This window comes from Protopterus annectens, chromosome 6.part0, assembly GCF_019279795.1.
Source record: "Protopterus annectens isolate FY-2018-M chromosome 6.part0, PAN1.0, whole genome shotgun sequence".
Lineage (NCBI taxonomy): Eukaryota > Metazoa > Chordata > Ceratodontiformes > Protopteridae > Protopterus > Protopterus annectens.
The window spans coordinates 291,638,389-291,654,186 of NC_056737.1; the positions used below are offsets into that span (position 1 = coordinate 291,638,389).

At 38.6% G+C, this 15,798-nt stretch overlaps 1 protein-coding gene across 1 annotated transcript in view; it reads right to left on the bottom strand.

Annotated features, from left to right (window-relative positions):
- Window positions 1-1,671: 1,671 nt before the first annotated feature.
- The window catches only part of LOC122804269 (aarF domain-containing protein kinase 1-like), a 1,777,942-nt gene continuing 1,763,815 nt past the window's right edge, over window positions 1,672-15,798 (bottom strand). Inside the window, exon 5 of the mRNA XM_044074046.1 lies at window positions 1,672-2,794. Coding sequence (XP_043929981.1) covers window positions 2,620-2,794 — 175 coding nt within the window. The 3' untranslated portion in view covers window positions 1,672-2,619. The remainder of the gene's footprint in view (window positions 2,795-15,798) is intronic.

Sequence of the window (15,798 nt, forward strand, 5' to 3'; positions counted from 1 at the left end):
AGAAAAGACATTCAACTGTTACTAAAAACAATTAATGGTGTTATAGACATTAACTGTGTTGATTTCACATCAATAAATGAATTTCCCAGTGCAAAGACATGACTGATATTTTACTCAGCAGAACAAATAACAAAATGAGACAGTGTTCAAAGTTGTGGGCATGTTTATAATACATTTAGGTACGTGACAACTTATTGAATAGCGGCATACTGTAAATCAAAATAGTAATCTCTTTCGGCATTTTTCGGTTAGGGGTCGCCACAGCAGAACTCTCGTCCGCTAATGATTGGCAGTGGATTTTTACAATGCCGAGTTGCCAGCCCGACGCCCAACCATCAAAGAAGGCACACCGATTCATGCATGCACCTACCTGCATGTCTTTAAACGTCACTCGACCGCAGGGAGGACATGCAGATTCCACAGAGAATGCACTCCAGCCGAGAATCAAACGGGAGAACCTCTTGCTGTGAGGCGACAATGCTAACCACTGCACCACCATGGCCATCATACTGTAAATCAAAATGCTGAATGCTAAATCTTGAAATGTCAGAACTTTGAAATTTTACAATTCTGAACTCAAAATATTACTAATATCATTTGTGTACTTCATATGAACACAGTGCTAGTACACAGCCAGCCAATAAACAATATGACTCACCTGCTAGTGAAACTCGGAAACAAGCACTAACATGGGTTCTGTGGGAGATGGGGGGGGGGGGGCAGGTCCCGCTCTCTATACAAGTATGGAAGTAGGCAATTTGATTTTTAATATTTTAACATTTCAGCACTGTACATTCTGGATTATGACTTTCGTGATATCACTTTTCAGTACGATGACATAGACCCAAAATATGTCATTTATTTTAAAGGATATTTTACTACACTATTTTAACTTACATAACTTGGTCCCTTGCAGAATGCAGTATTTCAATACAAAGAGAATGAGAAGTAATTGAATAAAATAATTGAATATTTCAGATATGGAACATAAACACTGTCTGATACCTATACTTCATGTCTACATCTGCTGTTGCTGACCTTATTTAAATAAAGGCATAAACTACAAACAATTTATTCCCTCTAAATATAAACAGCACTAACTACTTAGGGATTGGTGCATCTGCAGTTAAAGCTTGTAGTTTTTCAGTGGGTTTAACAATTAACCAAACCCCAAATAAGTAACTGCTAAGTACTACATTTTTCTACTGACTCATGACTCTTTAATCTCTCTAAAGTAATCTCTTTACCTTAACAGCCTCAGTAACTTAGCAGACTGCACACTCGCCACTGATATCAAGAAAAACAGAAGGCTGTGGGTTCTTAACCTACACATGGTGCATGGGTTCATGTCTAATTCTGACTTCCTAACGTAACATTAGGGGGAGTGCTATATCCTTGAAGTGCCATCCTTCAGATGAGACATTAAACCAAAACCACATACACCAGAGTGGGTAGTGGATTAGGTGGATGTTAAATAATTCATGACACTTGAAAAACAGGAGAATTTTAACATATAGTGGTATTTAAATACCACTTTCAGTCATAACTGTAAATAAACTGTAGGACTAATAGGAACAACCTTGGTAATAAAAACTGACAACATCTGTAGTGGAAGGAATATTTGCCTGGTCCATCATGTTATATCAGTCAAAGATACACATCTACAAAATCCACTGACTACTTTGTTTTTATTTTATTGCACACACAAATTGCTAAATTAGTGGAACCACTTGTTTGTACTAAAACTATTTCCACTCAAGATTATCCTGCTTATATCTGCCAATCGTCTCAACTGCTTAATATCATAAAACAATCAGAAATGGACAGGGACTAGGAAAAAAAAGAAAAAAAAAACTGTGGATAGATAGGGAATAATGCTCCTTCACAAGATACATCAGTTTTTTTTTCTTTTGAATAAGATAGCGGCCTTTTTTTTTTTTTTTTTTTTTGGCTGTGGTGGGAAATCATGGGTTGCCATGCTGTTTCTAAAATAAGTGTGCCAATTAAAGGTGACTTATGGTTATAATTACTTACTGCAATTATAACATTAAATGGTATTTTTTTCCTCAGAAAAACACATCTGAGTAGCCAGGCACACATTCATATAAGGAAATATACACTATGCAAGTATTTCACAGTTGACAGGTAACTTAATATTCCTGGTGAACCTGAATTTCAAAGCCTTTCCAGATCTGAGTGAGTCGGAGACATGAAGGCAGGATGATACTATGTTCATTTTTGACACCAAATTGCTTTCTTCTGGATGCTGCAACAACCTATCAGTGTGCCATTCCAAGTCTTGTGCTTAAACAATTGAATCATATGACAAGCAACGTTCAGAAGTCAGATGGTATGAACAAAAGTTGGGTGACACAGCAGTGGATGGGGTACGATTACTGCTTCACTTGGTTCTTCAGTTCAGCTCTAATCTGTGGTCTATTTGTGCAGTTAACGCTTCTCTGTAGCTGAATGTTTTTTGCCTGAGGCATCCCATGGTAAGTACAGCTATAAATTCTCTTTCTTTTTTTGTTATGTTTTTAAGAATAACCCATACAACTTGTTCATGGTCTCCATGAAGACAAGGTGAAATGAATATCTTACACCCATGTTTCAGCGATATCAGTATGTAGAGTACTGAATACGATACAGACAGTTTGTTATCCTTTTCCCCAGTGAAGACTCCTTAATCCAGAGAAAGAGCTCGTACACATTAATCATCCAAAGGCTAAGGCATTCTACGAACGAGATTTGTAGTCTTCGATAGGACAGTACAGGTACTTTTGTCTTTCCATGCCTGTTAAATAAAACAGAGGGATTGTATGAAATAAATTGATGGGTAAGTGTTAATAGTAACAACTGACTTGTTATATAATTTTGACTCAATCTGGAAAGGCATATTCATTATAGCAATACATAATGTAGTAGTGAGGATTGCACTATTTACTCATGCTTAGCATGATTTGGTTAAGAGAACAAAGCACGAAGGAACAAACTTTAAGCAAAGTGTTAGAAAATTTCAAAACAACCCAAAAACAAACATGGTATATTGCTATTAGAGCATGCTTAAATTTAGTCTAGAAACTATATATTTAATAATTATTTTCTGCTTTATTATTTTATTTGTTGGGATGTTCTGAATTACAAAAAAAACAAATTTTGATCAGAGCAACAACTCCCAATGTGAAATTCAAATACTTCCACAGATATTTTCATCACAACTTATGTATTTACTCACTTCAAAACATGCTATTACTAACTCTGCTTGTTTGTGTGTACTGACAAATTTATACTTTTAAAAGGATGGAGTCATGGAGTTCAAGTGCAGACAGCCTTCCACTAGAAAGGAGTTAATGACTTAAAAATTTTCACTGTGGAACGGGAATGCATTTTGTCAACAGAAGGAAAGACTAACTTGGTTTAGAAATGAGTTACTAGGAATATAAACCGGGTAGTTTGCATAATACTGTAATATCAGTAATTTTAATTTTGCAGTTCACCATATTCACTCAGTTCACTCAGCTTCAGAAATGCCTTTGACGCTATAGCTCTGACATAGAACAGTTAATTCCCAACCTACAAAACACAACAAAGCCAAGATAAATCTAAACAAAAGATAAAACTGAAACCCTGGTTATCCTTAGCAGGAAGTCAAACAACCATTTCTCAGACTATGTAAAGTTTAATTCTGGGGCGATTTCTTGACAGCATTTGTAAAGGTAGGTGAAGTACACCCACTCATATTCAACAAACTCCAGGCCATATCCAAGGTAGAGCAGTCAAACATCTCAGAAAGTACTGAAGTTTATACAAAACAAAGAAATGGACTGGGACACTGAGGAGATGTAGTGAGCATGACGCACAGGCTGAGAACCTTAAGCATGCAGAGAGTTTGGGGTGGATTTACAATTTAAGTGTGTTAAATTTTATGTAGCTGCCAAATTACAGAACCAGGCCTGAATGGAGTATCAGTATGCAACCAAACCTACATATACTGCAAGACAAGAATGAACCACCTTTGCCACTCTTGGGTAGACATTTACATACAGGGGCCTGTGAAGCTGGAAACAGTAAGATATCCAACTTTACAAATCTGTGTCTCCTCCATAAATTAACACCACTATAAAAGTCATGTATCTGATATCTGATTTCTCTATTTGTTCAAGGCTCTTTACTGCAACATTGCTTGATTAAATGTATTTTTTGTAGGGTAGTCACATTGAAGACTGGGCCATGGATGGTTACTGGAAGAAGCAGACATGATGAAGACATGCTAGTTAATTCTAATACAGAAAAAATAATTGTTCATTTCTCCTCACTAAAAAGTGTTTTTTGTTTATTTATTTTTTTGTTAATGTGATGCTGATTTTTTTGCCGTGAAGAAACTTATGCCAGCTGATAGTGGGGGGCTAAGACAGTCGGTGTATTTCATTTTCTCTGACTATAACAGAAGTGCTAACATGCTGCCACCACCAATAAGCACTAGCTGTAAATTAATGCATATGAGAGGTCCTTTAACTCCAAATTATACACACACACACACACACACACACACACACACACACACACACACACACACACACACACACACACACACACACTCACACACACTCACACACCAATAAAACTGACAAGCAGCACAATTATTACCAGGACCATCAAAAACTGAGGCTATCTAGAAAAGGCTGAAGCAGTATGAAATGAGTGAACTCAAGGTAAGACATACAATAAAATTGTATTTCCGTATACTTACGCGATATAAAAACAATTCTGCCTGATTTGCTGCACTTATCCAACTTTGCAACAATAGTTCTGTCATTTAAAGCTAAAGTATAACTCAGGGGGTACATTTCCAGTCAAAGTATGGTTAGAAAAGTGAGTTTCCAAAGATGTACAGTACATCAGGTATGTTTCCAGTGATGGCATGGTTTAGCTTATGGGTTTCTACAGGCAGAATGGTTATGCTGTGAGTTTGCAGTGATAGCAGACTTTAGCAAGCAGCACAGTTATCACTGGATTTATTAACGTTGCCAGTGCAGTACACTGTTCTGAAGTCTGTCATTTCTAATTAGGCTTAGTATTGGGCAGGTGTCTCTACTCAGACATTAGGGTACCATATACTGAAACAAATTCTAAACCAAAAATTCTATTTTCATTCCTTTTAATTACAAAGTAAGCTGAAAACAACAGATTGATTCATACTTACATCAGAAAATAATCCAGGTCTACAAAAAATTAATGGCATTCCCCAAACCTTTTTGTATCGAAAAAATTAATTTAATTTGCACGGTGCTGTCTGTTATTATGATACCATCACTGTTTTACAAACTCTAAGCTCAATGTATTGCAGTTGAGATGGGACTTCTTGAATTCAGCATAGCTATGATGAATGGTCAGAAAGAAAGTTATCTAGCTAGTTCAAGGAACCACAGAGGCCAGTTTGTTCAATGGCATGCTGAAAATATGTCACTGAACTCTAGGGATTGCTCTGAGATGACAGATTATGGTGCACTGATAATGCTCTAAAAAAAGTTAATTGCACAAAGAACCTTAGTAAGCTTCAAGCTGTTTGTGGCTTCCTTTATGCAAAAATAAAAATTATATGCAGGTGACACATAACTCAGTTGTACTTAGAAAATAACTGAAAAAAAAATTGAAGCTTGTGTTTTCCCTATGCAGGCCATCAACACCTGAACAGATAGGTATGTTATTACAACAAAGTGAGTGAGAGAAATACTGGGAACATAATTATGTAGCATCTGTGCTACACATTAAACAAGCTCAAGTTGCAAACATGAATCATATGTAACTAAGACACAAAATAATAATGAATTACATGAGGCATGACAGTTGTCATAAGAAATACATGGCTCCTGGTAGTCATGAACATAGTGTGAGGATGCAGGCAAGAATGTTGTTCACTATAGCTGGTATGCCACCAAGGACCACCGTGATTCATACGCAGGAATCCCAGTAGAGTACAGTCACATGCAATACCCATCAAGGTTTTCTAACTATTGTACAGGAGCACATAAGTACACCAATGCAAAGTATGTGCTACTGTGGTCAGGCTGGAAAACAGTTCTACACAACATATGTGCAGCTACTTGGTAAGGGATGCAGTGCCTTAATATGCTGCAGTGCACTACTGTAGAGTGGTTTTCCATTATTGCTGTGACTGTGTGACACAACAGTCTTAAGACATGCCTCTGGACAAGGGTTCTTTACTATACTATGGCAATAAGGTGATATGGTGCTGTGGGAGCTTCCCAGCATTGCAGTACTGGGGCAGGGCAAGGCTGTTGAGGTAGCATGTCTGCCTGTATAATAGGGGACTCTTTGGCTGATAGGGATTTTCTGGTGATGCAGCAGAGATGTTTGGAGATTTTTTGGCTTTGACAACACTGTCATGATGCTTAATGCTGTATGATCAGCAACATACTAGCAGATATGGGAGGGTTAATGAGCCATTAGACTCCAGTTGTTTACTTTACTGAGTAAGCAGTGGAATACTATTTATGAATTGTGTATGAGCAGGTTTGGGTTCATCTGCATGAGAAATTGGTGCCTGGATTATTGTCACTGTGCTGTGGAGCAGGACAGTGCACAAGGTCTTACACTATTGTGCCATTACTTTTATGAATCTCAAAGGAGTTTTTCTATGCCATACTACTGCATACAAGTCTTGGTCTATGACAAACAGTGTTCAGAGACAGAAGATGTGGTGAGGCCTTTATTGGAAACGTAAATTTCTGGAATTTCCATCTACCACATGATATGCTAATCATTGTAACTAGTTAATTAGCATTTAAAGGTATATGCCCCATATCTATGAAGAAAGTGCATTAGATTACACTGATCACTCTAAGTCAGGGTTGCCATATTTCTAAAGGGACAGGTAGGGACAAATAAATAAATAAATAAATAAATGAATAAATAAATAAATAAATAAATAAATAATGGTCCTAAACACTAAGTGAAGACCAAAACAAAAGAAAAAAATGGTCTTTCATGCGGAACAGCAGGAGGTTCTGCAATAAACAGAAGTAGCTCCACTTACGATTTTTGATTGGCTCATATGCCAGTACAAGAGTCAATCAAAAAATCGCACAGCAGAGCCTCTTCTGTACAATGTGGAATAACCTGCTGCTTTGCATTGAACTAAAGTGGCTCCATTTTACGATTTATGATTAGCCCATATGCCGGTACACGATACAATCAAAAATCACACAGCGGAGCCTCTTCTGTTTAATGTGGAACAGTCCCCTGTTCCTCACTGAGCAGAAGTGGCCCTGCTTTGCAATTTATGATTGGGCCGCATGCTTGTACATGAGCCAGTCAAAAATCACACAGCGGAACCTCTTCTGTTCAATGCGGTACAGCCCACTGTTCTGCATTGAACAGAAGTGGCTCCACTTTGCGATTTATGATTGGCCCATATGCCGGTTTACGAGCCAATCAAAAATCACAAAGAAAAGGCTGTTTCACTGGGATTTTAACCGGCAGTGTGGGACTTGGGATTGGGCTGCTGATCTTGGGACAGTCCCACTCAAATAGGGGCATCTGGTAACCCTGCTGTAAGTTAACCTAAAAACTGTTCAATGCATGCCATAAGTTAGTTACATCAAAATCAACATTTTAGAGCTATACTAATATTTTAATAATGAACATTTCAGTTCTTAGAATCATATCTAGCTTCTGGTCTTTTTGATCTAAAATATAAATCTATGAAAAACATGTATTATGTTACAATGAATAGTATAGACATTTCATTACTAAACACAGTAATATACATGTCTTTGGCAAGCTGCATCAAAATCAGAGTTTTTATGCATTCAAGAACATTTTTAATAATGAACATTTCAGCTATAACTAGAAAAGTCAGTGGGACTATTAATTATCTCTTTACTGTAGCTCAGGGTTTCATTTCCTTCAGTCTGGGAAAATCAATTAACCAGACAGTGCTCCTAGACTCAATCTGTAAAAGGTCTGTATGGATCAGTGTTCCACTTTGGATAACAAATACAAACAAACAAATAAATTAATGAATATGCCAGTTTGATTATGTACATGAATGTGCAATAATAACCCATAAACATGAGATATATGGTTTCTCTGGAAATGACCAAATCTATACCAACTTTGCTCCACTGATGATGTGGAACAGTGTTTTTATGCAACCCCTAAACAGAAGCAGTTGCAACTGGGCACTTAAGTTCCAAACTACTCCTGCTCAGAAAGAAAAGGGATAACTAGTCTTTTTACCTCAACAGTACTAATAAACAGTTGCTCTTCATATGTCTGGTCAAAAGGTAAATTCTCCTGAACCCATCTGCCTTCATAACATGTTTACAGCCACACCTACTACAAATTTAAATTTAGTATTGGTCTAGATCTTATTTTTTTTCTTTTTTACATCTCCAAACTTGAATAAGTACTATTGCTGAAGTGCAATTCCAGTGAAAATATTACAAAGGCTTCTTTGCAAGCACGGCTTTTCTTCAAATTAAACGCAATCTGCTTAAACTTCTTAGGCTGCAGGCACACCCACTCTCCAAACTTGAATAAGTACTATTGCAGAAGTGCAATTCCAGTGAAAATATTACAAAGGCTTCTTTGCAAGCACGGCTTTTCTTCAAATTAAACGCAATCTGTTTAAACTTCTTAGGCTGTAGGCGCACCCCCTCCCCACTCTCGAAACTTGAATAAGTACTATTGCCGAAGTGCAATTCCAGTGAAAATATTACAAAGGTTTCTCTGCAAGCACGGCTTTTCTTCAAATTAAACGCCATGTATGTCTTAACTTTCAACATAAAGACTTAATGTTAATGCCTTTATATACTGAGGCTTTTTTGTTTAAAGCATGCACACTTGCAGAGGCCTGTCTAGCTAGCCCAGTTTTCCTAACTCCAATCCTGTAAGACCCCATTTCAGACTCTAGCTGATGACACACTGCTGGGTTCTGTACCTCTCTCTGAGTAGCAAGGCAAACTTTTAAATTTTTATCTATGGCTTTTACATCCAACTGTGCTTTTTCCCCAGTTTCATTTGTATGGCAATAGCTATCCACTTCCAAACTAAACTGCACTCCCCCAGAATTAGTAACACCAGAAATAATTAACTTGTGCTAGTTTAGTTCCTCCCTTGAACTGTACTGCCATTTACTTAACTGCAGTTCATCTATTCTCTTGGCACTCTCTCCATATCACTTACCTACAGTTTGAGTCAATTGATTGTTTGTTTTTGTTTGAATTGCCCATCTTCCAGAATCTGGTTGAGAGACCTGTCAGTCACTCCCACAGGACTCCTCCTGCAATTAGTCCCTACCCTCCTTCCCCACCAGGAATGCATAGGACAGAAGTTATATAAAGGCCTGTATTCTCTGTTATCTGATTGTTTTCCAGCCCACAACTCCTCCTAAGAGCAGCTAACAGGTCTCTGCCTGCTTCGCTCCCCACCTTGCCTCCAATTTCCACCCACCCCCGGTGGTACTACCTTTATTAGTACAAACCCTTCCCATCATTTTTACCACCAACCACAACACTACTCCCAACTCTAAATCCACCATCTTCCCACTAATACCCCACCTCTTCTGCTAACATGAATAAGCATACCATACTTATACTCTTTGCATACCCTCTCCTTGCATATCTTACATCTTACCAAAACTCCATTATACCCCCACTCAACCACTTCCACTGTACAACTATTCACTCCATCACTCATGACTCACCCTCACTCTGCTCCTTTCCCACCAACTCAAGAACCATCCCTATGCATCCCCCACATATTCTATCAACTAAAATACTAAAACTAAATGCATCCCTACAAGTTAACAAAATAACCCTCCCACCACATCTGTTACCGACTGCACCCAATCATAAAGTTTCCCTAAAATGCAATCTCTTTCACAAACTAATAAAACTAATAACCTCATGCATATCAAAACTTGCCCTCAGTGGAGACATCCACCCCAACCCTGGCCTCTCCATCTCCAACCCCACTTCTAATAATCAGACTAACAACCACATCTCCCAAATCCCAGCCAGTAGAAAACCAAATGACCTCCTTCTGCTAAGCCTAAATATCAGAAGTATAGCCAACAAAGTCCGCAAACTCCATGCCACCATAGACTTATACTCCCCAGATATAATCATCCTGACAGAAACCTGGCTAAAACCTCACATTACCAGTGAGCAAATCCTCCCTAATGGTTACAACATACTAAGACCAGACCGACTAAACAAGAAAGGAGGTGGTATATTTATAATATTTAAACAGCATCTAAACATCCAGATTCTAAACTCATCAGCTCCCCAAATTGCCAATGAAGAAATAATATAAACCAACCTGAAAATAAACCAAAATAAAACCATCAACATAATAGGATGCTACTTCCCACCTGGCCAAAATATCCCTCCACTAGAAAACCTCCTCAGCTGGACTACCCACCATTTCCCTCAAGAGACCATAAATTTAGATGACTTCAATATTGAGTGGCAATCCTGTTGCAGCAACCATCCAACCCAGCATCTAAACCTTCATGGCTTCACCCAACTAGTCCAGTCACCAACCAGAATAAATAAAAACTCCAACAAGCACACTACCCTGGATTGGATACTAGTCAGCAAGATTCCCCAGTCCTATATAGCAGGCTGCCTATCAGATAGCCTCAGTGGCCATTCCCCAACATTCCTACTCAAAAACACCTATACCAAGTTAAACCTGTCATCTACCATCAAATACGTAAAAAACTACACTTTAACCCAATCACATTAATCTCATCCCTCAAAGAATGTAACTGGCACCCTCTAAATTACCTCAGCCTAGATGACGCAGTCCAATTTTTCAGTACTACCTTCCTAAGCATCCTAAATAACCATGCCCCCATAAGACTTATCAGAACCAAAGCCCAACCCTCCTCATGGCTACAGAAAACCACTAGGTCAGAAATGAAAAACCGAGATAAAGCCTGGGAACACTGGCACAAAAACAAAACCCGCACAGCTAGACAGAAATTCCTAGAACTACGCAATAGAGTCAAAAAGCTAATAAAGGAGGACAAAATCCAATACTACCAGTCTGCCCTCAACTCCTCCCAACACAACCCCAAACAATTCTGGACATCCATAAACTCCATCCTCCACCCAGGTAAAATCAATACCCCTACACCTAACATTCCTCACTCCTCAGAAAATATTGCTACCTCATTCAACACACACTTCACACAAACCGTACTATCACTAGCTAGACAACACAACCCCCATCCCCTACACCCCAGACCTTCACCCAGTAATCTCCCCACACTCTTCTCATTTCCTCCCATTCCTACCTAAAACATAAGAAAACTCTTAACTAAACTTAAACCCACAAAATTAGCAGTAGACAACCTCCCAAGTGAATTCCTACAAATTGCAACTGATGCCCTAGCCTACCCAGTATCCATCTTGATTAACTGATCTCTGTCAGAATGCTACATCCCTACACTATGGAAAATATCACACATCATTCCCCTTCACAAAGGTGGCCCCTCCACAGAACTAACCAACTACTGCCCAAAAGCGATTCTATCTCCACTCTCCAAAATACTAGAGAGATGAATTCACTCTCAAATCTCAGACTACCTCCTTACTAACAACCTCCTTTCTAATACTCAACATGGTTTCTGACCAAACCATAGCACCACCACTGCCTTATTCTCTTTCACTTACACTATCCTTCACCATAAAAACAAAGGCCATCTCTCCTCTGCTACTTTCCTAGACCTATCTAAAGCATTTGACATGGTCCCACACAAACAACTCCTCTCTGTACTCAATAACCTATCCTTTTCTCAATCAGTCACCAACTGGTTTCAAAATTATCTGTCTGACCGCCAGCAATTTGTTGTATGCCAAAATGACATATCTCCCCAACTACCTATCTCTACTGGTGTTCCCCAAGGATCCATCCTTGGACCCCTACTCTTCTCTATTTTCACCAATAATCTAGCCTCTGCCACCAAACATGGCACACTCATACAATATGCAGATGACTCAACCATCATCTGCTCAGCCCAGTCCCTACCCGAACTGCAAAAGGTCACACAGGATGCCTTTTCCTCTGTTGAAACTTGGCTATCCGATGCCCAGTTAATACTCAACCCAAACAAAACTAAACTCATCTTCAAACCCACCAAACATACTCAAAACAACTCTCACTTTAACATCACAGCAAAAGACAACACCACTATCCACCCAACAAATCACACCAAATTGCTAGGAGTTGAAATAGACAACAATCGCAAATTTGACATTCACATATCCATGACCATAAACAAAGTCCACCAAAAACTAGGAGCCTTATACAGAAATAAGCAACTCCTCACCAAAGCAGCTAGGATTTCAGTTGCAAATTCTCACCTTATTTCCACCTTACTTTATGCCTCTCCAATATATACCAACCTAAGGCAATGCGATCGAAATAAACTCAAGACCTGCTACAACAAAATCGCCACCGGGGCATCCTACCACAGTCACCACTGTCTCTCACTTACTGAACTAAGCTGGCTAGAACTCCCTCACCTCCTTCAATGGTATCAACAAGCACTCGCCCACAAACTGGTTAACCATCCTCTAAAGGTCCCATCCCTCCAGTATCTACTCCAACCCTATCTCACCACCAGACCACTACGATCCAGCAACAAAAATCAATTACAGGTTACTAGAGCCAATACCACTGCTGCAGAAGCACTATTCTCCAGCGCTATAGCCAAATTATGGAACACCCTCCCCTCACAATAACCTCTCTACCATCATGCACCCACTTCAAAGCTTTACTTAAAGCACACTTAAAACATGTTGGCTATGCCCTTGTAACTCTCTCCTCTAACTTCTCCCACTCCATCTACACTCTACCTCTCTTCCACCCCACAAACTACCTTTGATTACAGCAAGCTCTGATACTTCCATGCCTATCTACTTATTATATGGCAGTAACTTCTTATTGTAACAATTGTTAATATCTGCTATGACTTTGTGGATAGAACAGATGCTAATTATCTACTGAATGTACTATGTTCTTCATCTGCAACTATGTTTGTAATATTTTAATTGCTAGGATTCTTCATCTGTAACTATGTCTGTAATATTTAAATTTGTTTTCTCCCAGGGCCTCCGCTGAAAATGGACCTACGTCTAGTCGGCCATTCCCGGTCAACAAATGTAAATAAATAAAATAATAAAATAATAAATGGCTGAATCCTCAGGAATGTGAATAGCATTCAGATACATAAAAATAAAAGAAGAAAAAAAGCAGTCTTACAGGGGTGAAGCCCACTGCACTCTCAAATACGAGGGCTGCACCACCATAACCCTGCACTTATATACCAGCACTGAGGTTGTACTATGAAATGAAAAGTAGGCATCCTGATACACCAGCACGTCAGTTTTCAAGGGAAACCCAGGCAGTCACACCCTAGTGCTCAACCATATATGTGTGTTGAACACAAATATTTTACTAACAATCCTGGCACAACTCATGTTTTGAGTGACCAGGCTTCAATTTCTCTCAGCAGAAATGAAAAGATTTGGTATTGTGAATTTGAAAATAAATAAATAAATAAATAAAAATGCCACGTGTAGCAGTGAAACAGGGATACAAGGCTAACTTTTGGATGGCAATATAGAATTAATAGCAGAGAATATGGAATTTAAAATAGGTACAGCATCAGAGAGCAATATCTATATGTACTATAATATGTCCGAAAACATTATGTAATTGTCAAGTTTCAGACCAGCAAATTTACTCTTTTGCATTTAAGGACATAAGTGGTGCTACCATCCTTGTCTTAAAAAGACTATAGTTCAATTCTGAGGAACTCTGTGTAGACACAAAGGGGAGGACTGGTTTGGCAAAGGCCCACAATGACATTAAGTTATTTACTATGGTTAACATTTACAGGCTTCCAGAGTCAACCTGGTTGGAGCTGCAAGGAATGTTGTTAAGAGCTGGCAAGTAGGCAGGAGGGAACTGTACTGTTAGCAGGAGATGTCAGTTTTGTGGAAATCTGACAGAGATGTTCAAGCAGGCCCAAGATAACTAAGGGATGCTTTTGTGGGTGTATATATTTTGCTAAATCGGTGCTGTGCTTAATGATAGGGTTGGTACACAATGCACCTTTTACTTGAAGGTTCAGACCCATACTAACAGGATGTACCTGTCCCTGGAATAGCTGTATATTGTGCGACTTTCTATGGTCTTTTTAGACCACACTTTTATACCACTAGAGCGTATATTAAATGTTAGAGAAAAAGTAACTCACTTGAGATTTAGCAGTTCTTTTTGTAATTTGCTTTATGTTCAAAATGTCTTAAAAATTTGGCATAATACAACTATTATAGGATAACAGACTAGCAGCTGAAACTCCAGATTGGAATTTGAGGACACATTTAAGAACAGGCTGGCTATGAAAATAAGAGACTAAAAGCTATGAGAGCATGTCCTTTAGGGAATGGCAAAAATGTCTTAGGCAAAAGGAATAGCAAAGAGATGGAGGGGGTTTGGCTTAGAAAAAGAAACAAAAAGGGTAACAAAAAGAGCCACACAAGTTGATTAAAAGATGTCAAATTTTGCAAAGCAGACTTATAGATTTTTTGGGGGGAAATTTACTGAAAGCTCAAATGTACCTGACAAACAGTCTAAGATAACTCAGGGTGGAGCACGTGATGGCTCCTATACATGACCTAAAAACAAGGAGTAACGCAGGTTTTACTACAGAAAAAAACTAATTCTCACATAAATGTGACAATTATTTTTTTAAGAAAACATCTAAATGAATGAAATACTTTAGTCATAAACTTTTATCACTTTGAACACCACCAAGATGTTTTGAATTAAAAATGAAAGTAAGGAGAGGAATATAGTGAAATGGAATGAAAAGATACCCCAGAAAAATCAAAACAACCAAGGATAGGCGGAAAATGTCAAGGGATGTAGCAAGGGCAAAGTGAAGGATACTGGAAATCAGGAGGACGCCGATAAAAGATTAGGGATTCAGGTGCTGCACATTTCTGTCAGTCACCTGGGTAGGCAGCTGTCTTGAGCTGCATGCACTAACAGTACATTTTGAAGCCAACGTAGCTGGGGACACCAAATAGTAGAAGGAATGAGGAGTGTTATTATATATCATTGAAGGAGTAGGAGAAATTAACGGGGAGTGCATAAGCAAAGAACATACAGGACAAGGTAAAATAGGAAACTTAAAGTTGGGCAGTTAAGAGAAGAAGGGACGAATATAAAACTAACCATCATCTTCCTAACTGTAAAATTACTAAAAGATTCCATGCTCCAAGAGTGAGCGGAGGGAAGAGAGGCTAATCATGATAGTCAGCCTAAAAGGTTTCAAAGAGAAAGTAAATGCTGGACCCTGGGTGGAGAGAATCTTTGACCTGCTATTATACAAAAAGGAATAGAATAAAATAAAGTCACTGGTTAATTTGTTTCTTGAGTGATACGTAAATACACAATGAATATCTGTGGCTTTGTCTTTTCTGATTAGACTCAAGGCCTGGAAAAACTACGACAACTGTTGGTGACTCCCTGCTGGGTGAGGAAGGTAAGTCTATTTTTTGTCTGTCAGTTGCTTAAAATGATAGAGCTGCCTTCTTTTTTACCTCTTCCATTTTATCTGTTTTAAGAAATCTGCTTGGACTGCTGTTTTTGTTATATGTGACACAGACACTTAAATTACCCAGGCTGCAAAATGCATATGTTTTTTTCGTTGGTTAATTTGTTTCTTGAGTGATACTTAAATTCACAGAG